This window comes from Sorex fumeus, unplaced genomic scaffold (genome assembly GCF_029834395.1).
Source record: "Sorex fumeus unplaced genomic scaffold, SorFum_2.1 ptg000047l, whole genome shotgun sequence".
NCBI lineage: Eukaryota > Metazoa > Chordata > Mammalia > Eulipotyphla > Soricidae > Sorex > Sorex fumeus.
This window is the reverse complement of record NW_026606104.1, coordinates 31,012,953-31,039,032: the sequence shown is the minus strand read 5'-3', so window position 1 is coordinate 31,039,032 and position 26,080 is coordinate 31,012,953. Positions and strand designations below refer to the sequence as shown.

Sequence of the window (26,080 nt, the reverse complement as noted above, 5' to 3'; positions counted from 1 at the left end):
CATGATTTTTGTGTGCTCTTTCTTCTAGTAAAGTGTCAGAAAAAATGTTAATTTCCTTTTTAGCATGTTTGCACTCAGATTGTAAAGAGTGAATCAACTTTAATAACCCCCTTTCTATACTTTATTTTTTTATTTTCAAAATAAAAAGCTCAGACAAGAGAGATAGTACAAGGGTTAAGGCACTTGCCTTGTAGGCATCCAACCAGGGTTCAATCCCAGGTTTAAACCACATGTGAACTTCTGAGCACCACCAGGAGTGCTCTCTGAGCACAGAGGCAGGAATTAGCCCTGAGCACTACTGGTACAGCTCTCAAACAAACGAACAAAATACCACAAGAAACAAAAGAAAAAGGCTTAAGAAAACCTTAATAAACCCTTTAATCTATTCTTTATTTCTCTTACACTTGAATTTTTTCCTGTGCGGGTTATACAAACCAGGATCAGGATCTAAAGGTCTTATACCTAAAGGTCTTACTCGCTGCAATAAATATATTATTAAAATTGTGTTACTGAACACTAGAAATCTCTGAACACACATTCTAGTTATAACCACTATAAAAGCTGGAAGTAAACATTTTTATGAAAAATTACTTCAATAAAAAAAAACAAAGCAGGGACCAGGGAGAGCTCCAGGCAGAACACCTAGCCAACATACACAAGACTCTGAATTCAGTGCACGGCACCCCATGGCTCCCGAGAACCACAGGGGGTAGCTTGAGCCTCTGAGCACCGCCAGGCTCGAGCAGCACTACATCACCCACCTAAGTCACCAGCCAGGGTGGCACTGCCAGTATCTGCTAGTGACCCTGGGTCTCAGAGCATTGCGGGAGGTGGCCTTATCAAGCCAACAAACCAACCAGTCTTTTTCTTTGACAATAATTTTACAGTTAGAAGATAGTGAGACTTTCAGAAGTATAAATAAGTTCTCTACCAGCAGTAAAGATTACATTTCTAAAAATAGTTTTTTTCTAAATTAAAAAAATAAAAAACATCCGTTTTCTCCACATCAGCATTTTAAGCAGGTGTCATCTTCTGATTAATTAAATCACAAGATGTTACTTATGCTGAATTTTTAGCAAATGAAACTTAAACAGAAGCTGTTGGTTATTCTGTTGTCATTTCTTCTTCATCATCTTCTCTCTCTCTCTTCTCTTCTGGATCACTCAGAACACCACATGGCTGACTTACAAGCTTATTTTCCACATCATTGATCACAATCTGATTTTGTGTTGTGTATATATGCGTTTTGTTTCAAAAGGCGTCATCTTGAAGCGGTGTCAAATCTCTGGCAACCATTCCTTAACAAATATGTTAAAAATAAGCTACCAACTAAATGTTTGCCAGGTCACTTGTCAAATGTATGGAAGGAAAATGTCAGTATCAAATTTCAGAGCAATCAGTTCACATTTATGAAAGTTTTAGACCACTGTGTTTGACTTCTATGACTTTAATCAGGGATTCTGGAACAATCAAGAATCATTTGTTTTTTTATTATTAGCATGTTGTAATATCCAAAGAAAATTTTTATAAGTTATCTTTTTAAAATATTGTCCCCAAAATGTCTTAAGAAATTCTAAATGCTTGGAGTCCTTGTTTAAGCACAGTTCAAAACTGCAGGAGGTTTAGTGTAAAGTTAACTATTTTTGAATATAAAAAGGTCAAAATTAATGAAGAAACTAGAAAATTCAAAGTTCCACTGGAGAACATCCCAAAGCTTTTAGCAATTCAATTGAAATAAAGGAGGAAAACCACCCCCTTTAACATTTTAAAGCTTTGAGAACCTAATGAACCTTGCCATTTCCCATAGTCTTTACCAAACCAAAATTTGTGTAAGGCCTGGTTCATTAGCATCATGTGGAAGCAGACTGTTCAGCTTTTGCAATAGTATCTTAAAGTGTTTTCACTGTCATCATTGTGTCTGGTTAATAAAATACTGCTATCTTAACTGTTACTTCATACTTTTCAATTGTTGATTTAAATTCCCACTGTTCCATGAATTTAATGTCCTTTTCCAATGATGAAAGGACTGAGTTAAATCAGTATCTAAAGTAAATTCAATTTTTAACAAGGAAGATACTTAAGGCAATGTGGTTCTTGTTATAATTTTAGTTGTTTATTTCTCCTTCTGTATGTCTCAAATGATAGGTTAATGGTTTGTGGTATATGGAAAAAGAAAGAAAAACAACTGGCGTTTTTCTGTGTCATTATGATAGAGTCAGTTATAAAACTTCTAAATATTAGCAATTCATTTTCTTCAGCTACTTTTAAGATTGGGGGGTGGGGGGATGAAGGAACACACCCACAGGTACTTAGGGCTTACTCCTGTCAGGGATCACTCCAGGTGGAACATAACTGGTGGAGGGATTGGACCCTGTGTCAGTCACATGCAACTCTGTACATGCTGTACTATCTTTCTGGTTTCTGCTTTTAAAATTTTTACATCTTTTAATATTAGGAAGACATTTGTCTTGCAGTGTGATTAGTAAAAGAAGGAAATCAAAAACGTTTCCACTAACACCCACCATTACCCCAAGAAATGTTTACACAACCATTGGCACATAGGGGTATAAAACATGCACATAAATCAAACATTTACTTAGGATAAACCAAAAAATAATTTACTTTAAAACAATTTAAAAAATTTTATGATCCTCTCCTGGCATTCAGTTACATGATCCAATATAAGTTTTAATTAACTAAGAATTAGAAGATACTATCCAAGTTACTTTCTTTAGATTCTATGTGACTCCATCTTTCATTAAATTTAAACTATTTCATAAGCTGTAGATGGATGTATTAAGGGGAAAATATTGTTATTATTTGCTTGGTACTGTTGGGATTGAAGCCAGGGCCTCACACAGAGAAAGCAAGTGCTCTACCACTGAGCTCTGTAGTCCTGGACTTCTAGATGTGTAAACAAGTTCTGTTGGTTAAAGTTTCACTTGAATTCTCCTACTGTGGAAGAAGTTTTGCTTCTCTTAGTTTATTATTATTATTTCAATATTCTTGGTTTGTAATTGTGTCTGTTCTCTGAATTGTCTTTTTATCTGATAATAAAATCTTAATCCTTCATCTATGAGTTAATTAATGTGCTCACAAATCTTTAAAAATTTATTATTATATTATTTAAAAATTATGCAGTTATTTTTTAAGATCGTGGGAATGTCTTATATATAAATATATATGCATATATACATAAAAGACATGCTTTTCATTTTTGTCCATCTAAAGAGTGATACCCATAGAATTTGCATCGTGTTTATATATTGACAACAAAATACAAACGTTTTCCTGAGATTGCATATTTCCACTTGTGACTCTAGAGTGTATAATTTCTGGAAGTATACCCTCTGTTGGTCTTCTGCCCCAGCACATATGAACCCAGTGAAAAAAATCAACAGCTGTGTTCCAAAATTAAAAAGCGACAAACTCTTCCGGGGAGGGCCCATTGAAAATAAAGAGTGCTCCTCTTATCTTTCCTTCTCCCAAAGCCTATTACAGTAAGATAATGCACAGGCTGAACCTTTAATCAGAAATCTTTATTTATATTTGCAGATTTCTTGAGAACCAGCCCAAGGGGAATTTTCTGAGGATCCTGTTATCTACAGTCTGCAATCTTCCCTTTCTTGAAAATAAGCTTCTCATTCTTTTCCTATATAAATTGCTTCACCTGACCACACAGTCAAGATCGTTCTCTAGGATGTGAATCTGTCATCTTCCAATTTACTGGCTTGTGGTTAATCAAAACTCTCTTTACCTGCTATTTTTTCCTCCCAGTCGATTGGCCCCCTTGAATGGCAAAGGAACCAGGTCTACACAGTTCTCCATTTGGTGTGATATCATCAAAAGGTTTGTGTGTAAATCAATTGCTTTGTGTATTCCACATACAATGTAGAAAGTTTTAGAAAAACTGTCTTACGCAGTTTGCCTTTAAATACCCGCTGGAGGCACTGGAAATAAAGGATTGTCGGTAATTAATTGATCTGTTTATTTCTATCTACCTACCTATAGCTGATTCTGAACCCAGCAAAGCATTAATATCATTTTCCTGTTTCTAAGATTCAAAACCAAATTGAGAGGATTTGGCTTGTCTGTAATTGAGAAATCTTTCATTTCTGAGTTAATATTTCTGAATCTTGTTTCACTCATTAATATGCAATAATAATAAAATTTCAAAGCAGTATTAAAATCAAAATAGCACTGTCTGCCAAATTGCTTGACTGTAGTAAAATACAAGATCAAGATAGTCATGATTTTGTCTGATTAACCTTACCTACTTCATCTGTCTCTGAGATTTCTTAGTTTGAAGACTTTTTACAAGTCATACTAACCTTAGGGTGGCTATGGGTGGCGATTTTAGGAAGAACTAGATCTGTTCCTCCTTTCTTCCTTTTTAAAAAGACTTAATTTCTTTATTTAATTAACTTGCCTTTTTTTTTCTCCTGCCAGTACTGATGTCAATTCTTAAATATTTTCAATAGGTTTGGAATTATTGGAAAAATTTGTATGTGAATGTAAAGGCATTTGCTTCCTGGGAAGTTCAGGGATAATGCACTGACTCTCTGATATCTAGATCAAACTACTGTCTTCAATAAATGTATTTACATTTTTTTATATTTAAAATATAAAATATTTCTGCTAGATGCAAGTAAATATTTTCCCATTACCTGCATGTTAGTTTGAAGTATACAGATTAGGGCATATTATATTGAGAGAAACCAGCTTTGCTTTAACTGCAAGGTTTTATGGCTTAGTCTTGGTGCTCCAATTTTCACATGATTGAATTCAGTGTAGAAGACACAATGTAAGAAATAATGAGCCAGTGAAAAAATCATAGATTTTTTACTGTAATTTCTTTCTTTCTTTCTTTCTTTCTTTCTTTCTTTCTTTCTTTCTTTCTTTTTTTTTTTGGTGGGAAGAGAGCTTTGGTAGATACGGTTTTCCATGAATTTCGATGATACCCATATTTCAAAATAGTTTACTATACCTGGTCTTTTTCTGTGGCTTTTTCAATTAGTTGTTCTGATCATATATCACATTAATTTTTTTTATTTGATTGAGCATCATAAATGAACAGATTTCGGGAAAAGAGCTTAAACCATTCATTTGCATATTAAAATAGTCACAAATGGAGGGCTTTTAGCCAAGTCAAATTTTGTGGGGGAAGTGAGATGTTTTTAGAAAATTGTATCTGAATATTTGAGGTAGAGTATATAATCTGTTTCATAACCTGCTAGCTTGTAAAATTATACCATCTACCTGTCTCCTATATGCATTTAACTTTTCAGATGCTCAGTCTGCAAAATCATCATGAATTTTATCATTAGTGTCTGTACACTCTGTTGCCTTTTAGCAGGTAAGTGTTCTAAATAATAGGTCATAACATTTCTTCAGAAAATTTCTTTTTTAAAGCTAGATGTTGATCAACCTTTTGGGAATAGCAACAGAAAGAAAAGGTACACAGGAATCTGAAGTTGTAGCATCTAAAATCTTTACCCTGTATTTTTTTTGAAGGGACTGAAAGATGTGAAAATAGTACAGTGGTTACAGAATAAAATTAAAAAATGGGACTAGCAGAAATATGCTTAAATCATTATTTCTTCCACTTTCTCTCAAACTGTTTTAAAATGAGTCAAATACATATTTTAATTGATAAACTGACTTTATATTCACCTATTGGAAACAGTACAACATATTTTACATCAGATTATGAAATATGGATGTTTTACTAAAAGACAGGAAGAGCCTTTTCCGGTCTTTAAAGTAAATACATATTCAAAGGATCTTAAGGCATACCATTTATTCATATTCATATCTATTGAAATACTGTACATCCACATACTTCAATAAATAGTTAAAAACCTGACCTTTTTTAAATCATTTCTGAATTTCAAAAAACAATTTTTATTGAAAAGATTAAATAGTTAACTTTTGGCTGTGTCACAAAGCTAAATACAATGGATAAATTAACAATTATTCAGTAAATTTGATCAATATAAATGATTGGCTTTGATAAGTTCCTCAGATTGTTCTGAGTTCACACATAGGGGTATTTATATATACTTATATATATATATATTTTGTCCTGAATTATCTGGTAATTTTCTCAGTTCTCCAGTCTACTTTCTAGATATATCTTAAATGTTATGATAAAACATTTATTTTTCACTTAAATCCCCCCAAGTGGCTTTAAGCTTGACATTCTCTCTCTCTCAAATCTTTTAGTGTCCCTCAAAATACAATGCTATAATTTGGGCAGTACTTTTGTTATGTAATTGCTGCATAATAGGGATTTAATGGTAGTAACAGGACTTATGTTTTGAATGGGATCATTGTAAAACATAATTGCATACTTGTAGGTAAAAGAATAATGCAAATGAACTGTCATCAACTACCTTAATATTTCAATTCTTTCCCCCATCCTGGCCTTCCTTCTGTCTTGCCTTTCTTCTTTCTTTGGCTTTCTTTCCCTTCTTTGCTTTTTTCTCATTTTCCTCTTCTATCTCAACTGCTCTCTATTTTTTTTACTTTTCCTTCTTTGAAAAAGAAAATTCAGGGGCAACAAAAGGAGTCCCACAAATGGAACTTACGGAAATCTAAAGCTAAAATGAATAGTTAGAAAAAAATTGTCATAGATCAGAAGATAAATCAATTTTATAAAACCACTATTCTGAAATTGCAACAATCTTGTACAGTCAGGACTGATAAAATGGAGTAATCAGACATTTCTTATGTCCATAAATGTAAAATCATCTACTTGAACATTATATGCAATACATTCACACAAAAAAGCAAATACTGTAGCCTTATTTGAACAATATTGAACTCATAAATACTCATGATTTCACTCTGTCCAGGGGCCTAGGGACTAGGAATGCTGCTGTAATACAGAAAAACATAGTAAATACCTCCTCTATTTAAAAATGTCACTCAAGAAAGTCTTTTCTAACATAAAGGCAAATACATATAGCTACTGAGCTATGACTGTACTTCTGTCACATTCTATGGAAAAAACACCAGACTCCACAAATTCGGAATCATGACAACACTTTGAACTAATTATTTGGTTCATCCATAGTTTATACCTCGATTTACCTCACATTACCCTACAAACCTTACAAAGAGGAGGTATTTTTAACTCTAGGAAAGCGGTCACTGTATAATATGCATTCTTGATCTGTTTCTTTCTCCCAAACAATGGTACTGATGGTTAACACTTTTGTGGTAGCACCACTATTTCTAGTAAGTAGATTATTATGGAGTGTGCCACTTTAAAGCTGCAATACAAAAAAATAGAATTTGTAGTTTACTCACCAATTCCACAAAGAATATTTTAAAAAGTAAATCAATTTTAAACAAACCAAAATAATCAAAGTTAAAATGCCATATAAATTTTAAAAAACATTTTAACAAAAATCAAAATAATGTAGTAAATTATTAGAGTGTAAATTTGATAGCATAATGCCATATTATTGCCATTTTTGTAGAATCATTGTACATTTTTGCCTCCTTATTTAAGTTTCACTTCATATAGTATACGTTGGGACTAAATTTACTTTAAAAAATCATGGTTTTTCAAGTCATCTCTTTTAGGGAAAATTTTGAGATATTTTAAATATGTACAAATTCTGTGAAATACTTTGTAACTAAGTTAATCACTGTAATTATTTTTTGTAAAATCATTAAACTATTTCTGTAATATAATGCTAAAGTAACAGTCATTTCCTTAAACATGTAGTTTTTTAAAAATAATATATAGTTATGATATTACAAAATTGGTGTATCTTAAGAAATGCTAATCTCTGGTGTTTTGTTTTCAATCACCTCTTGCACATGAAGAAATAAACCATGGTAAATAGTTTTTTGGTCATATTAATTTGAGGTAAAATGGCTAGAGAGATAAGTTTATATCCAAATTAGTTATTCAGGGATTGATCTGCTGCATACCATCCTGAAACTATTTTATAATATATTTTGGAACTATTTTTTATATAAAATGCATTCCAAACTATCAACTGAGTGATGTTTTCAGATGGAAAATATGCAAAACATTCCTGTTCATGGGAGCAATGTATCTATCATACCAACATAACTGTCATAGAACCAAATTAATTTTGAGTGCTTAGCAACTCATATAAAATTAGGTTATTGGGGCTGGAGCAATAGCACAGAGGATAGGATGTTTGCCTTGCACTCGACCAACCCCGGTTCAATTCCCAGAATACCATATGGTCCCCCAGCACTGCCAGGAGTAATTCCTGAGTGCAGAACCAGGAGTAACCACCATGCATCACTGGGTGTGACCCAAAAAGCAAAAAATAAATAAATAAATAAAATTAGGTTATTATACTTTCTGACCAACCATCTTAGTAATGTTGGCTTGGAAAAGTGAAGGGAAAGATGCTGCTTTGCTAAGCAGTATCTTGGATGGACCGTACTGTCATTTTCAAGGGAATTATTTCCCAAAGTGAATCTAACATTTAACTACAACTAAAGAATCCATTGGTAAATTGACTTGTACTATGTACTTAAATTGCTTTTCATCACAAAACTGAGTTATTATGGGACAAAAATTCTCAAACCTCACTGGTAATGAGGGGAGAGAATTTTACAATCAAATAGCTCCTCTGTTCTTTAGAGATAAGTATAGTTTAACTTTATCACTGTGGTTCCTTTTTGCTCTCAAATCGTGGGATTTGGCAAAACATTTTTATTACTTGGAGACAAAAGAGAAATCTTATTTTATGAAGGCACACCCATGCTGAACTTACAGGAAAGAGAAGCAGAGCTGCACAGCCGGTTATATTACAAGGCTCATTCCTGAAACCTGAATATCATGCGAGCAGAAAAATCTAGATATGTATTATATTTTGAAGAAATGATCTGAAGGCAATATTATTTGCTTTTTTTATCAAAAAAGAAAAAAATGCATATTTGTAAATGTGGATTGACTCGAATTGAAACAGGGAAATGAATGCTTGTATTGCAGCCTTAAAGAATCACATATTCACTGCAATATTCGTTTTTGTAAACTACAGCCTGCAACCTAGCAGACCATGACTGAATGCTTTTGAAAAGTTGTAGATTACAAACATGAAATCACAATTAATATCCTCTAAAAGTAATTTCAGAGCTTTCACATCTTAAAAAAAGGACAATGTGTACTGCTTCACAAGGTAATGTAGCTAATCAAAAAAAGAGTAGAATTAAAGTATTTACATAATGAGCAATTCTACAGAAGGCGATCATCCCCATGTAAGCACTGCTGATTATATCCCACGCTGCTTTTAACAAACTGTACCAGATTGGATCCAGCCATCAGCACTTTCAGAGAATCCTTAAAAGCCTTTTATGGGTCTTTAAATTTATTGTAGAATGGCATTCTTCAGGTAGAATATGCTGGTGAAAGAGGACAGTGTCAACACAAGGTACCAGCAGGAGAAAAGAACTTCAGCGCTCCCGGTAATTCCATACTGGGCTGTACTTGGAGCTGGAAAGGAATGGAAAAGATTAAATCAAAATCTAATTTGCGTCTTTCAGGAGCTTAACTCTAATCAAAAGGCAGCTGGGGGTATTGTGGATAGCACTAGCATTGGAATTACACAAACTTACCAAGTTCACAACTGGTTTTGCTGTTCTGATAATGTATGGCCTATTCCTTAACATCCCTTAGCTTCACTTTTCTCAAGGGCAACAGAGAGAATATAATCACCAAACAGGGATATGGTGATAATTGTGGATAAACTATGTATACACACATTATACTGGACTCCACACATGTTAAACATTCAAGAATCATCAGCTGATGTTACAACTATTATATGCGTTACACATATTTGTGTCAGTGAACAATATTTATTCATGCATATATTTTAAATGTATTTATTTATTTTTGGGGGGGTGCCAGGCCTGGCTGTACTGAGTGCTCACTACTGTTTGTGTTCGGAGGTAACTTGTTTGGGGGCTTGAGGAACCATATATTGAGCTCAGATTGAATCTAGTTTGGCCATGTGCAAGGCAAGCACCCTGCAGCTGTACTATCCCCTGGTCCCATATGTTTTAAACTTTGTTTTACTGAGATGTAACTGACAATAAACATTTTGCAAGTTTAAAGTATATGTTGTATTGATTTGACACATTTATATACAGTATTAAGATTTGGTTAACACCTCTATCAATTCACAATCATCATTTATTTCTGTTATGAATAATTATAATCTACTTTCATAACTCATATAGTATACTTATCTGTAATCACTATGATGAACATTAGCTCTTAATATTAGGAGTTAGTGGTATACTAAATACATGTTGGTACTCTAAAAGAGCATCTCCCTAATTCTCCCACCTTCCACTGTCTGATAACCACAGATTTCCTCTATATTCCTATGATTTTAACTTTCTGTTTGAATTACACATATATGAACATATATCTATATTGTGTGCATATACATTCATAAAATATACATGTATTGGGGGGATATTTTCATTGACCATATGCTGAACCAGAAGTTTAGTCTTCCCCCAAATATTAAGATAGACTTTTTACATGATATTCAGATATGACTTTTCCATTATGTACCCTTAGTGTGCAGAACTAAGGTCATCAATAGCCATGTACCTTGGAGAAATTTTTAGGACAACCTTAATAAATGCACATTACCTACATTTATGGACACCTTCAGAAAAAACAGTTTCATCAGAAAAACCCATTTTAATGAAGGGTGAATATTTAAAGTCTTATAAAGTTATCCTCTCCTCTACATATGTGATGCCTTTCTTGCTTCTCAATAACCCAATAACCCAGGACCTATCTCATTCCTTAGAGCAGATACAAACCATTGAGTTGTGCCATTTACTACAGAAAGCTATTTAAATTCTCCAATCTATGTAATTAAATTTGTTTTTATCTCCCTTCAAAGATGAAATCATTGTTTGATCTTTGAGACTGAGAAGTATCTAGGGATTTGGGGTAATATTTCCTGGAGTCCAGATGGTTTTAACTGCTGAAATAACAAAGAAGGGTTCTCTTTCCTACATAGTCTCTTTTTTTGAGATGAATAAAGATGTTCAAACAATTGTAATATCAAAGAATATTAGAGTTGTATGTACAAACTTCAGTGACACAGAAAATTGTATATTTAAATCTGTCTAGGCAAGAGATAAATGATTGAGCAAAGAATGTAAATGAAAGGAACCATGATTTGAATGGAGGGAATAATTCAAAGGCAGGAGCTAAGGAGACTGCACAGCATAGATTCTAGGATCTAAAGGTAGATGAATCTTGCTGTATTGTGCCCTTTTACAGGCCTGGAGTATATAGAATTGAAACTGGAACTCTATGCAAATAGAATTATAATGAAAAGAACTCAATTATAACAAAAAGGAACTAATCTTTTGTAACTGAAGGAGGTTTAGAAGAATTTAAAGTTGTATGATTACATTTGTATGTTAGGTCATAATTTTATATAAGGAGAAGTTCAGGTAGTACAATGCTAAAAGATATATTAAATTATCAATAAGAAAAAATATTTCACAAAAAATTTCACCAAACTTGTGTTATTGGAATCATTGATGGATTTGACTTTATCACAAGAAGATAGTTGCCTCTCAGAATGTGTTACATTGCGTTCCAGAGATTGAATGGTATGGCCATGCTCAAACTTTCTAGAAACAAATTCTCTTTTGCCATAATACTAAAAATAGTGAAAGAAAAAAATTCCACCAACATATTCTTAACTATTTTTTTAATGATACCTGAATTTTAGGAACTTCTTCACAGAGACATGAATAATATGAAGAAAATACATGATATCACCTCCAAATTCATAAATCTAGGAACAATTTTTTTTGTCACAGCATTTGAATTACCAGCAGGTAAGTTTTTAATGGAACTTTAACCAGTGACTTATATTTCAATGTAGGAGGAAGAATTGTGTTGTTTATACCTCTAAGAAATGAAAGGGTAAGAAATGACTTGGTCCCTGCCAATGCCTGTAGTGTGAAGCTGCCTGTAAGTACAATTGTTGATTCTGGGTAACTGAAACTCAAAGACTGAGTTTCTTATTTCTTAGTAAACACAGAGTAAAATTAGCTAAATTGTACTTGCATATACATCACAGATCATTTTTGAAAAAAAGAGAAAATGATAAAGTAAATAAATCATATTTTTGAGTAGAACACTTTTTTTGTCTTGATATGTAAAATGCCTTATATAAACCATGAAATTGAAGTATATCTTATGTTTCGGGCTTAGGAAAAATATTTTTGTAAGATATGAAAATAAATATTTAATTGGTCTATTACCTTCTTAAAAATAACGACTTCAGAGATATTTTAGCTTTTGTATTTTAAGAATATTGAGTCGACTATAACAGTAACAGTCTTATGACATGTAAATTGAATGTGATCATTTTATAAATAATAGATTTTTAAAATCCATTTATACAAAGCAAAGATAAAAATTTCTTATTGTCACATAAGAAAATGTCTGGTGCATAGTAGCTGCACAGAAATTTCTGTTGAATGAATGATTCAGTTAATGGTCATTATTTAAGGCAGTATTTATGTCCTATAAAATGAAATCTCTTCTAAAGCAAGTCACTTGTTAAAGGTTGGAAGATCTGCAAATATATGTTAATATAAGATACTTTATTCCTTCAGAAAATATTTACAAAGTTAGGTGCCAGAACATTGAACTAAGTACTGGGAATATAGTAGTTAATAAAATAGGTATTATCCTATTTTACTAAATTCTATATGCCTTCATAAGTTTTTCATTTTATCATGAATCTTTAAAGAAACCCTTACCCTAACATGTCCCTTTTAACCATATGGTTTTTAGAAATGACAAAATTATTTCAAATATAGATGTTAAAGTTACTTATAACATGGACCAGTGAGTACAGCAGTAAATTACGTGCTTTGCACATGGCTGAACTAGGTTCCATCTATGGCACCGAATTCAGTTCCCAAAGCATCATCAGAACTGATTACTGAGCACAGAACCAGGAATAATCCCTGGGCACAACTGGACATAGGCCCCCAAAGTCAACAACAAAAATTTTACATATTACTTTGAAATCAAAAGAATTTTTTTCTCTAATTGATGTACTTTTTAGTTGTTTGTGAATGTAATACTTCTGTTTCTTCTAAAATAAAAATCCTGTTGTAACATGAAACAAATTATAATTATTAAAAATTAGTAGGCAGAGGGGATGGAGAGAGAGCACAGCGGGTAGGGCGTTTGCCTTGCACGCAGCCGACCCAGGTTCGATTCCCAGCATCCCATATGGTCCCCTGAGCACCGCCAGGAGTGGTTTCTGAGTGCAGAGCCAGGAGTAATCCCTGGGCATCGCCAGGTGTGACCCAAAAAGCAAAAAAAAAAAAAAAAATTAGTAGGCAGAAAACTAAAAGCAAAGTTAATCAAGTAGTCTGTGAGGTTAGCCACTGTCAAGTAATACCTCTTGATTCCTACTCTTTTTTATGTCTTCTACGTGCTGGACTAAACCAAAAATCATATAGGCAAAAATTAATAAAATTCAGTCACCTCTCTTAGGAAATTTTTGTTCTACTTTGAAATATAAATTAAAAAGGAAAATATAGAAGACTAGTTTATATATCATTGCAAGGAAAATGAGTAAACACAGGTTTGTGGAGTCTCCCAAAACAATCATGGCAGGTAAAATGTCCAGTCAGCATGCACAATTATATATATATATATATATATTTAAAAATAGAGTGGTATATTCATTAAAAATAAATATTTCACTTTTCAAAATGAGGCAAAATAGTCCATGGTTCGAATATCTTATTATATGACTTATTTTCATTGATTGATTTTTCTAAAGCAGATTTTATTGTTTTTGTTGATATTACTGGCTGAGTGATTTAGAAAACAAAGGTAATGGTAACTGCATTCAGCATCTCAGTACTACTTGGGACAATTAGGTCTACTATGTTAATTCTAAGAATTATAGAAAATAATGATTAGCTATTATTATAAATTAATTTCAAGACTCAGTTCAAGTATCATCTTTAAAAAGATGAAATGCTTTTTATAGAAATCAACACACCAAATTAATTGCATCCTCTTTGATGACTTATCGATATAGCTTTCCTTGTTAGGACAAAGATATCTTCATGCTAAGATTTATTTTATGTATCTTTTATTCACTGCTATAGAATCAAGAGTGAAATATTTAAACAATGTTCAGTAAATGTATGTTGAGTGATTATAAGTTTCCTTCCTATTCATTTCTCATACTGTCACTACAAAAGAATAAGGGGACACAACACTTAGACTTTTCTTTTTATGAGTTTTTTGTCTTTTCTCCCTCATATTTTCGCAAGTCTTTGTTCTTTTTCTACTTTTAAATTCATTACTACCTTCCAGGCCTGTATGGTGTCAGTATGCCTCTATTTATCATTTCAGCAATGTTATATGTGAACTATCAGGCAAATTGCATAAGATCTTAAACTCAACTTTTTAACACAATCCTTTTATAGAAGTAAAAGTAAAAAAGTAAAGGCCCTCCCGTTGATCATCGATTTGCTCGAGCGGGTCCAGTAACGTCTCCATTGGAGACTTTGTTGTTACTGTGTCTGGCATATCAAATACGTCACAGGAAGCTTGCCAGGCTCTGCCGTGCGGGCGAGATACTCTCGGTAGCTTGCCGGGCTCTCCGAGAGGGGCGGAGGAATCGAACTCAAGTCAGCCATGTTGGCTGCATGCAGGGCAAATGCCCTACCGCTGTGCTATCGCTCAAAAGATAGGAATTTGGGCTGGAGCGGGTAAAGTGTTTTGCCTTGCACGTGGCTGACGTGGGTTCGATCCCCAGCATCCCATATGGTCCCCTAAGCACTGACAGGAGTAATTCCTGAATGCAGAGCCAGGAGTAACCCCTGTGCATCGCTGGGTGTGACCCAAAAAGCAAAGAAGGGAAAAAAAAGAAAAGATAGGAATTGTTCATAAATCTAAATGCCCCAGAGAGTTTGGATTTCTTAGATGTTAACCATCTTGGATCATTGTGCCTGGGATTGATAGTTGAATAATTGGTATGTTCTCTGCTCTGTGTTTAGTTGCTTGTAGGATAGGGCCCTAGATTAGTTGAGCTATTGTATGTTTGAGTTTCCCTCCCTGCCCCAAGCAGAGCTCCAGCAGCAGAAGACCTCCAGAACCAGCCACAACCATGCTGAGACCACTCTCCACACGCATGAAGGTACCGACAGAGGAACAAAGGCATGCGGGTCCCAGGGCTGAGATCTCCAAGCCTGCTCGAATTGGGGGTGAGCGTTCTCCACCCAGATCCTCCATCTTCCAGTAGGCAGGGGTCATACCCACCAACTGACCCCCAGCACCGTGTAATCCCATCAACAGCCAAGACACAGAGACTATAAAACCCAGCTCCCAGAAGCGCGCGGCTGCGAATGCCTTATTATCTCATTCTTGCTTTTGACAACCTGGCAGGCTACCGAATGTAATCTGCCCACATGGCAGAGTCTGGAAAACTCCCCGTGATGTACCCAATATGCCAAATTCGAGTAACAATGATGGGTCTCATTCTTCTAACCCTGAACGAGCCTGGAATATGGCACTTTTTAAAATCTCAGTGCTAGGACGAAGGAGACGTTACTGGTGCCTGCTTGAGGCAATCGACGAACAACAGAATGATCATGATCGTGATCGTGATTGTACGTTTTGGCTTCATTCAGTTATATGGGGAAACACAGGAGAGTTTTTCTAGCTATATCTTAAAATATCAATTTAGCTAATCTATGGGGGGAAAGTAATGTTAATAAAGGCAAGGGTAGAGTCTCTATTAGATCCAGATATCAGATATATCCATTGCCTGTACTTTCCAATGTATTCTTTGTATAAGACATTTTCTTTACATATAGCATGCTTTCATCACTCTATGAAATTCACCCACTTTAACTCTTACACCCAAGTGGCATTCTTTATATTCCCTCTTCATCTCTGAAAGTTTTATTTCTCCTTAAGGATCTAAAATACTACCTTTTTCATAAGATTTCTCCCAGAATTTTTCTGAGAAGAATTGTTAATGTCCTGCTTATAACTCATTTTGATATCATTCTTTGTTTTGTTTTGTTTTGTTTTGTTTTATTGGGGGGGTCACACCTTCTGGTGGTCAAGGCTTCTGTTTTTGTACCCAAAATTTGGGAAACCATATGGAGTGCCAGGATTGAACCCTGGTCAGTCCTATGCAAGGCAAGTGCCTTACCCACTGTTATTCCTCTCTGGCTCTAATATGGTTCCTTTTTTCCACTTTTTTTCCTGGTTAATTATTTTTTATTATTATTTTAAAATTTTTATTAGTGAAACACCATGAGGTACAGTTGTAGACTTACAAATTTCTGTGCTTGAGTTTCAGTTATACAATGATCAAGTACCCAACCCTCCACCAGTGCCCATTCTCTACCACCACGGGTCCCATTATCCCTCCTACCGCCCATGCCCCCATCCCACCATGCCTCTGTGGAAGGGCATTCCTTTTTGTTCTCTCTCTCCTTTAGGGTGCTGTGGTTCGCAAAAGAGGAATTGAGTGGCAATCATGTTCGGTCTATAGTCTACTTTCAGCATGCATCTCCCATCCTGGGAGGATCCTCCCAACACCCTTTATTTGGTGCTCCCTTCTCTATTTGAGCTGCCTTTACCCCTAGCATGTGCGGCTGGCCTCCAAGCCATGGAATAAACCTCCTCGTACTTATCTCGGCTATTCTTGGGTGTTAATCTCCTATTTTGTTACTTTATGTTCCCCAGATGAATGCAATCTTTCTATGTCTGTCCCTCTCTTCTGACTCATTTCTCTTAGCATGATACTTTGCATGTAGTACCACTTGTATGTAAATTTCATGACTTCATCCTTTCTAATAGCTACATAGTACTCCATTGTGTAGATGTACCAAAGTTTCTTTAACCAGTCATCTGTTCTCAGGCACTCAGGTTTATTTTAGATTCTAGCTACTGTAAACAGTGCTGCAATGAACAAACAGGTGCAGATGTCACTTTGACTATACTTTTTTTGTCTCTCTGGTATATATTCCCAGGAGTGGTATTGCTGGGTCATGGTCTGAAAAGATTGTTGATAATATTTCTATCTTCCTGATTCTATTGAGGTACGTTTTGTGTCCTAGCACATGGTCTATTTGGGAAAATGTTCCGTACGCACTGGAGAAGAATGTGTATTCTTTCTTTTTTGTGTGTACAGCCCTGTATAAGCCGATAAGCCCTTTCTCTTCTATTTCTTCTTTTTTAAATTTTTTTTGAAGTAACAGATTTTATTTGGAGGATTTTTTTTAGGTGCGGAGTGGGGGAAAGAGAGAGAGAGTAATGTACTCAAGAGAGAACATGGGCTTCTCCAAGGGCAGAGAGAGCCCCTACACACATCCTAGCATTCGACAGAAAAGCATGAAAGTACACATCTCAAGAGGGAAGATGCGGGCGACACATGAGCTCAGCCCACATGTGCTCGGCCACATGGGCGCAAGCAGCACATGAGCTCAAGCAGCATATGCACACCTATTTCTTCTTTTAAAGCCAATGTTTCCTTGCTGAGTTTTGTTCTTGTTGATCTATCCAGACTTCAACATTGCCTTATCACCTTTTTCACTTCTTAAATTTTCCTACACTGCCTATAAGCCTATTGGAGATATAGCACACTTCCCCCACTGCTTTTCTAATAATATGTGACTGCATTTTATATCAAATATGGTTACAGGTGTTTATTAAATAGAATATGGGAAAATATCCCAAATTATGCATTTATCTAATACTCTAATTCAGGTCTTCTGAAAAAATAATCTATATTAATAATTGTTTCTCTAAATTCATCCTCATAAGTCAAAATGTGATGAGAAATTTGTTTATTTCCTACCACCTATTAAATGTATGTATTTGTGAAGAAAAATGAAGGAAAAACTTTAAATTGAGAAGGAAAAGAGAGAAAGAAAAAATGAAAAACAAGTGTGAAGATTAAACAGAAAGTGCAAAAAAGAGAGCTGAAAGAGAACAAGAGGGAGAGAGAGAGAGAGAGAGAGAGAGAGAGAGAGAGAGAGAGAGAGAGAGAGAGAAGCTCTTTAACAATGAGCTAGAAGCTTTCATACAAAACATTTTATTTTTAAAAAATGAGGTTAAAAATTGGATTTTGGGGCCAGAGACATAAAATAGGGATTAAGATTCATGCTTTTCATTTGGCCAACCCTGGTTTGATCTCTGGTGGTGCATGGTCTCCTGAGCACTTCTAAGAGGAGCCCTGGATGCCCCAAGCACTGACAGCATAGCCTGGGGAACAGAGCAGCATACATCCTTAGGTCTTCACATTCAACTGACCACCCAGCTGGTCAAGAATAACAGAGAGCATCCCTATAGCAGGCCTGCTGAGCTCTATTTGGGAAGCCCCCCTTTCCCCTCCAAAAGAATTATATCAGGGAGGTTATAGACCAGAATTTAAAGCAAAGAGCAGAATCACTACATCAATAGGAAAGTTAGACATTCTAGTGTTTAATATACCATTGGACATAATATAGGGACTGTGGATTCACAAGATATTGGGTCAAAGTCCAGCTCCAACTTTAAACTGTAACTAAGCTATCCCAATTCTTTGTTTTTTAATTTCATTTATTTTATTATTAAAAATTTTAATAATAAATTTTAATAATTTAAAAATTAAATTTTATTATTGAATTGGGCTGGAGCGATAGCACAGTGGTAGGGTGTTTGCCTTGCACTTGGCTGACCCAACTAAACCAGGTTCAATTCCTCCACCCCTCTCAGAGAGCCCGGCAAGCTACAGAGAGTACCTCGCCCGCATAGCAAAGCCTGACAAGCTACCTGTGACATATTCAATATGCCAAATACAGTAACAAGTTTCAAACTGGAGACATTACTGGGCCCGCTCGAGCAAATTGATGGTTATGGAATTACTGTGAGATAGACAGTTAGAAAGCTGTCCATGATTAGGTTTCAGTCATACAATGTTCCAAAACCAATCTCTCCACTAGTGTGCGTTTCCCAGCACTAATATATGCAACTTCTCTCCCATCACAGACCCCACCCCCACTCCCACCCCCATTCCTGCTCCCAGCCTACCTCTATGGCAGGCACTTTTCTTCTCTCTCTTTCTCATTCTCTTTCATTTCTCTAAGAATTGCTATCTCTCTTTTAATTCTCTAAGAATTGCTAGCCCAATTCTTAAGAAACTACTTCAATATATTTATCTGCAAGTGTAGAACTTTAGTATCTAAAAAATCAAAAAGATGAAATGTGTTATACATTCCAATCATGTAGCACAGCATTTAACAACAGGCAAAACACTACTTATTTTCTCAGCTACTTCACAAATTCAGTGCTGTATTGCTAGGCATTCTCTGAGTCACCAAGAAAATAGAAATGATCCCTGTCCTCATGGAGATTCTTGAGATATTTTCCATGGAACAAACATATTTTACTTTATTCTTGATTGGTTCAAGTTTCTCTGGTCTGTCCTTTGTTTTATGCTATAAAAATATTTGTTCTCTTCATTATCATAATTTTCAGTGAGAACTTTTATTTAATGCCATTTACTGTTAGATAATTGGACAATTATTTTGGTCTGTCTGTTCCTTAAAGTCAAGAGAGTATGATTTGTTCTTTTTAATCCTCTCCCCACCTACTATGCCTAAACAGTACAGTGTCAGACTTTGGGAGTGGTCTCCTGATTACCTAATGCAGGATTTGTTTTAGAAGAGTTTTCAGGCATGTAACAGAAGTGCCTGGGCTAGGTGTGGAGCTCAGACTTTTGGGATTTCTCCCAGTTGTCAACAGGAAGATCCAATCTGGGCTCTAGCACATATCTTACATCTTGTCTAATTATGATTATCATTCCCAATTACGTACAGCTGCTGCATATTATTTTCAGTCTTGGCAGTTTTCCCTTGTATTGCTCCAGTTTTTATTTTTAGGTGAAAGCAAATGTAACTGTGAAATACTTAGTTTTGGTATAATACCAATTACTTGCCTAGGCAATTTTTAAAAATGACTTCAACTTTTTAACCAGACTAGTTTTAAATCATAGTTTAATTTTTTTAATTAAGGCACTGTGATTTATAAAGTTATTCATAGTTGAGTTTCAGTCATACAATGCCCCAACACCAATACCACCACTAGTGGTGACTTTCCTCCACTAATGTCCCCAGGTTTCCTCTACCTACCAGCCTGTCTCCTTCACAGGCACTTTCGTTGTTTTGGTTTTGTTTGGGTGACACACCTGACTGTACTCAGGGCTTACTCCTAGCTCTGTGTGCAGGGATAGTTCTGGTGGTTCTCAGTGGACATATGTGGTGCCTGGGATTGAACCTGAGTTGGCCAGGTGCAAGAAGCCCTTCCTGCTGAACTAGCTCTCTGGTCCACAGGTATATTTTTAAGTTTGATTATTGTAGTTTGGATCTCATGCATACAATATTGTTGGCGCTATGACTTAGATATATACATCTACAACTTTTCTACATCACTGTTGCGCCTGAGGCCCCTGACCCCTGCTCCTGTTATGTCCAGTTTGAATTTTTTTTCATTCCTCTCCTTGATTCTTTCTTTCCCCATTTTTCTCATTTCTGTAAACTAGGGTCAAGGATAATCTAGGTAGTCTTCCCCCCATACTACCTTGTATTCCCTTTTCTGTTATTTTATATATCATAGATAAGTGAGATTATCTGATATTTGTCTTTCTTTTGACTCATTTCACATTTCACTTAACATGATTTTCTCCAGTTCCATGCGTGTTGCAACAAACTGTATTTTTAAGATTTCTGTAGCAAGTTGAGGTAGAGTTACTTTAGCTACATTAACTCTGCTTCCACAAGAGGAAGCTGGCTTTAACTTATATTTCACTAGGGAACTTATACCTTAATGGGAAGTGAATGACTTACACTTAAATTCAATTTCACATAAAAGAGAGTGATTTATGTAAATTTAAAATAAATTGCTAATTAGTTTACTGGGAATTTATGCACTATTGATTCTAACCAAAAGATAGTGCAATGCTGTTTCAAACATACTGTGAAAGGACTTTGCTCAAATGACAGTTGATTCCTTTCTTCGTTTTTCTCTCTTTTTTTAAATTAAATCCTTTTTTTTTTGCTATATCCATAGCTTAACACCATTCGCTGGTAGAGAATATGTAAAGAGACTGTCTATACCCATATATTTTTAAGCACTCAATTCTGCCTTAACATTGAGTAGAGATAAGGAGATGAGAAATCACTCAGATGTGATATGTTTTATCATTGGATATATGCTTTTCTTTCTTTTTAGTCTGTATATGCACACAGATATGTGCATGTGTGTGTGTGTGTGCGTGTGTGCGTGTGTGCGTGTGTGTGTGTGTGTGTGTTCGCATGCGCAAGGTGGGCAGGTTTGAGACACCCAGATTCTCTGAGCTCCTATTCCTGGCTATGTACTAAGGAGTGACCCCTAATGATGCTCAGGGGACCATGTTCAATTTGGGGAATGGAAACAGGGTTGGCCACATGGAAGGCGTCTTGTGTTATCTCTCTGTCTAACAATATATGTCTTGACTATGGTGTTTGGAATAATCAAACACAGATAATAACTCATTATGATTTTCTGTGCTATTGGGGCTGGAGAGATAGCACAGCGGGGTAGGGCATTTGCCTTGCACGCAGCCAACTGGTGTTCGATTCCCAGCATCCCATATGGTCCCCTGAGCACCGCCAGGAGTAACTCCTGAGTGCAGAGCCAGGAGTAACCCCTGTGCATCGCCAGGTGTGACCCAAAAAGCAAAAATAAAATAAAATAAAAAATGATTTTCTGTGCTATTTCTTATGCAATCAAATGATCTAGGTCCTGAGACAGCAAGTATTGTGTTAGAGACAAGTATAGACAAACAATGCCTTCTTATGGCAATTTGAGGACTTGTTTATGAGGACTTGTTTGTGTGGATAACGTTTATTTCTCTACTATAGAGTATCCAGGGCTGGAGCGATAGCACAGCGGTAGGGCATTTGCCTTGCGCACAGCCAGCGCAGCTGAGCTGGGTTTGATTCCTCGGCCCCTCTCGGAGAGCCCAGCAAGCTACCGAGAGTATCGCCAGCACAGCAAAGCCTGGCAATCTACATGTGACGTATTTGATATGCCAAACACAGTAACAAGAAGTCTCAAAATAGAGACGTTACTGGGCCCGCTCGAGCAAAATCGATGAACAATGGGAGGACAGAGTGTCCAGAATTTTCTTCTTCATGTAGGCTTTTGGAATAGTTGCATTATTTTCTGGAAAAGAGAGCAAAGTAAAACAATCTACAAAAACATCCCAATATGAGGCCTGGACAGGTGGTTCAAAGGGCAGACACACATGCTTTGCAATGCAGGAGCCCAGAATACAATCCCCAGTACCACATGGTCCCCAAAGCATCAAGTTGGAAGTTAGACTCTAAACTATGCTAGAAGTGGCACCTAGACAAAGTAAAAGGAAAAGAATCGCAGTTTGGTAAAGTCAGCATCCATTTATGAGCTTGCCATCTTCAGTTCTACTATTACTTAGGAAAATAAAGTAAGAATTTATTAAATGCTGCTCAAACTAACTTCCTTTACAGATGTAAAGGAAGGAAAAAGGCTAACAACTATGGAGTGAGTTTGCTTTTCTCAAAGTAGAGGGCCAAATGCATAAAAGAAAATCTATATTTGAATGCTTAATTTTTAGATTTTTTTTACTCTGTTACCAGGACTAAAACATTATTTATTATCTCAGCCATTGGTAGTATAAAAATGTAAAATAATTCACTGTCACTGTCACTGTCCTACGGTTGTTCATCGATTTGCTCGAGAGGGCCCAGTAACTTTGTGAGACTTGTTACTGTGCTTGGCATATCAAATACATCACGGGTAGCTTGCAGTGCAAAGCCTGGTAAAATAATTATTTTTACAAAAAGTTTTCCTTTGGGTTATAAACAATGAGAATGGCTAGAGAAATCACACCATCCCCTTCTCTTTCTGACTTGTGAAATTTCCTGGCCAGCCTGTTCTTAGCAACTGAAAGCAATTTTTCTGACAGACCACCATTCTAAATTCCTTTCTTCTTGCTGAATATCCATTTTTCTCAAGTTCACATTATATTTACAATTCTATTTACTCTACATCAACTACATCAGAAATTTTAAACATGCTTGTCAGTGTTATTACCTACATTTTGAAATCTGCCTATTTAGAGATAAATACTTTTATCTGCAAATAGCCACATGGAACTCTCCAGGACTATTACCTCTCTTCAAGCTAAGGAAAATAAGTAAGTAATCACCCCAATAGAAGCAAATTTGCTACATGGTTTTTTGTCTTCACAGTCCTGAAAAAGTGTCCAAGGCTTAAATTGTTCATCAATATTTTCTAAATATGTCGGACTTTTTGTTTACTCTGTTTTCAGCAAATCAGAGTGGTTTACATGAATTTAGAATAGCTCGGTTTTGTAATGTGCTGCCAATAAGGTAGTTTCGTATAACTCTAAGTTATTCTTTCAACTTGAGCAAAAAGTCCAATTATTAATTCCAGATTGTTTTGCAAGTGGGTTCTGTGTGTGTCATTACATATTTTTTGGTGTATATATGTGTCTATGGGTTTTAAAAGTGGACTTGATTGTGTGAAATATATGTAAACATACAGCAGAAACTGCTTTGACTATAGATTTTAATTTGGGCCTTTAAGGCATCATCTAGCTTACAGAAAGAGGGTTTTACAGAAATAAATATAGAAACCCAGCTGTGTTCTTAAGGTCACTAATAGTCATTGCCATCAGCTGTATCATCAGTGTGACATTGCTAGGATGGTTAAAAAAATGAAAAAAAATGCAAACTGGTAAACATTTTTGAAGTTGAAGTAGTCCAGAAGATTCTTATGTGTGTTTATGTGGTTGTAAACTTATTTAAGTTTTTATATATGTGTTTAAACTTGGGCTGTAATGACCAAACTATCCTATCACATTTTATTCTTGTCTTTTCATGTTAGGAGGTTTATCTTAAATTATTTATTTTCTTTTATTTTGAAATATTGCTCTTTCAACATTTGGAATCAATAATTTTATAAGTTTTGATTATCTTTTTCATCTTTAAATATTCTACCTACCTTCAATTTTTTCATAGCTTCCCAAATGCAGTATAGCCAGTGATCCTCTGACCCCGAAGTTCTGATTTGCTTAAATGGTTGTACTTGATATGTTCAGATTGATCTTCAATTCTTCTTAATGAGTCTCAAACGACTGAATTTACATTTTGGGTGTTTTAAAAGATCCTTAATAAAATCCAAATCCCTTTGCATGGAATGTAAGTCCTTTTGTAAATTTCCAGGGCTGCCTTTCCATCCCTCACAAGCTCTGTCATATTCGAGTGAAAGTAGAAAGGAAAGCTCTCCATTGTCTGGATAAGCTCAGCCCTTTCCTTTATTTCTCTTTTCTCACAATCTGCCTTCATCTGGGATGGAGAGTTCTGCATTTTCACATGTTGGAACAGCACCTGTATTTTAATGCTCATCTCAAATGCAACAAGCACACAAAGTTAGAACCTGTCAGAATTTTCAGACTCTTGGGAGAGCATATAGCAACCTTCCAGTTGTGTAGATGAGATTTATCTTGTATAGGTTGAATAATATCCTTAAGTTAGAGGCAGAAATTTGATTGAGACTCAGGTTTGCTTCTGTTTCTATGTAGCATCTTTAAATTACACTTTCTCTAGTTGAGATAAATTTGCAGTGCCTCTTTTTTCTGTCCCATAGTCATTTACTTTCACGTATACTTCATCACTCTCATGTTCATCTTCTTTAAATAGTCTAAATTTTTTGAAACCAAGGATGGTATTAAATCAGCTTTTGTGTCTTTCATAGCTTTTGATCAAGTGATTGGCGCTGTCAAAATATTTATTACACAAACTGTAGATGAATTGTTTTAATTTCTGCAGCTTAATGAGGTTTTATTTTAAAGCTACAGGGAAAAGGAGCACTACAGAAAAGGTAATACCAGCAATCAAGAACTAAGAATTTAGAAATGCTGGCGACCATTTAGAGAGATTGGTTCAAGTTACTGAAAGAAGAATTCTGCATTTTTTAGATATTTCTAAAGATGTTATATTACAAAGGTACACATATACACATGCATACAAAATGCACATATGCACATATGTACACAGACAGGAGCATGTGCACACACACATACACACACACCTATAGGTTGCAATCTCTGCTTCTATTTGGAATCACAATCTTTCATTTCCTCCTAATTTACAGCTTCTGTATGACAAATTTTAGTTCTACTTTTTCTTATGATTGCATTCAACAATTACCTCTGTAATAACTTAGTTATACAATTACCCCTATAATAACCTAGTTGACCCTTTACAATTAGTTATTCCTTCCCCAAGAAGGCCCCAAGGAGATGTGTAAGATAACACTGTTTTGTCTTTCCTGCATAGCCTCAGGTAGTTTAGGTTTACTGGGTTGCTCCCATCACAGTGCTCTCATTCCTCTGTGTTTATTTGTAACTTCTTTCTTTGCCCTCTGTTGACTTGTAAATATTGTTTTTCTCTTCTCCCTAAGTCCTTTGAATAGTTTATTCAAAGCAATGTCCTTTTTGTATGGATACAAGAAGACAGTATGCTTTTGTTATGTGACTCTGGGACTAGCATGAACCTGGTGTGCCTCATGCTAGCACATCAGCAATGGTCTAGATGCAACCGGAAGTTGGGTCCACCCTCCTGTCTTGCAGGGCTATTTTCCTCTTGGACATCTGTTCTCTCACCTAAGCCTCAGCTGCCCTTACTTCCTAGCACTCCCCAAAACAGGGTCCCAACAAGGGACTGGATGGAACTAGGGCAAGCAGTAAACTCTATGCTACCCTGGCATCGAGATGGGCCTGGCCAAAGCGCCATAATGCTTAACTGTAAGTTAAGAGCTTGGTCATAGACAAATGCTGTCATGATCCAAAAGGTAATAACTAGATTCGAACCCTGCTAGGGTTAGGAATGATTAATCTGGCCTGAGTGCTTAGTCTGAGTCTGTGGCAAGATATTCCCAGGAGAGCATCCCTAC

General features: G+C 35.6%; 1 protein-coding gene across 1 annotated transcript in view; it reads right to left on the bottom strand.

Annotated features, from left to right (window-relative positions):
• Nucleotides 1-8,454: 8,454 nt before the first annotated feature.
• The window catches only part of NEGR1 (neuronal growth regulator 1), a 966,318-nt gene continuing 948,692 nt past the window's right edge, over nucleotides 8,455-26,080 (bottom strand). Inside the window, exon 7 of the mRNA XM_056122822.1 lies at nucleotides 8,455-9,490. Within this exon, the coding sequence (XP_055978797.1) occupies nucleotides 9,366-9,490 (125 nt within the window). The 3' untranslated portion in view covers nucleotides 8,455-9,365. The remainder of the gene's footprint in view (nucleotides 9,491-26,080) is intronic.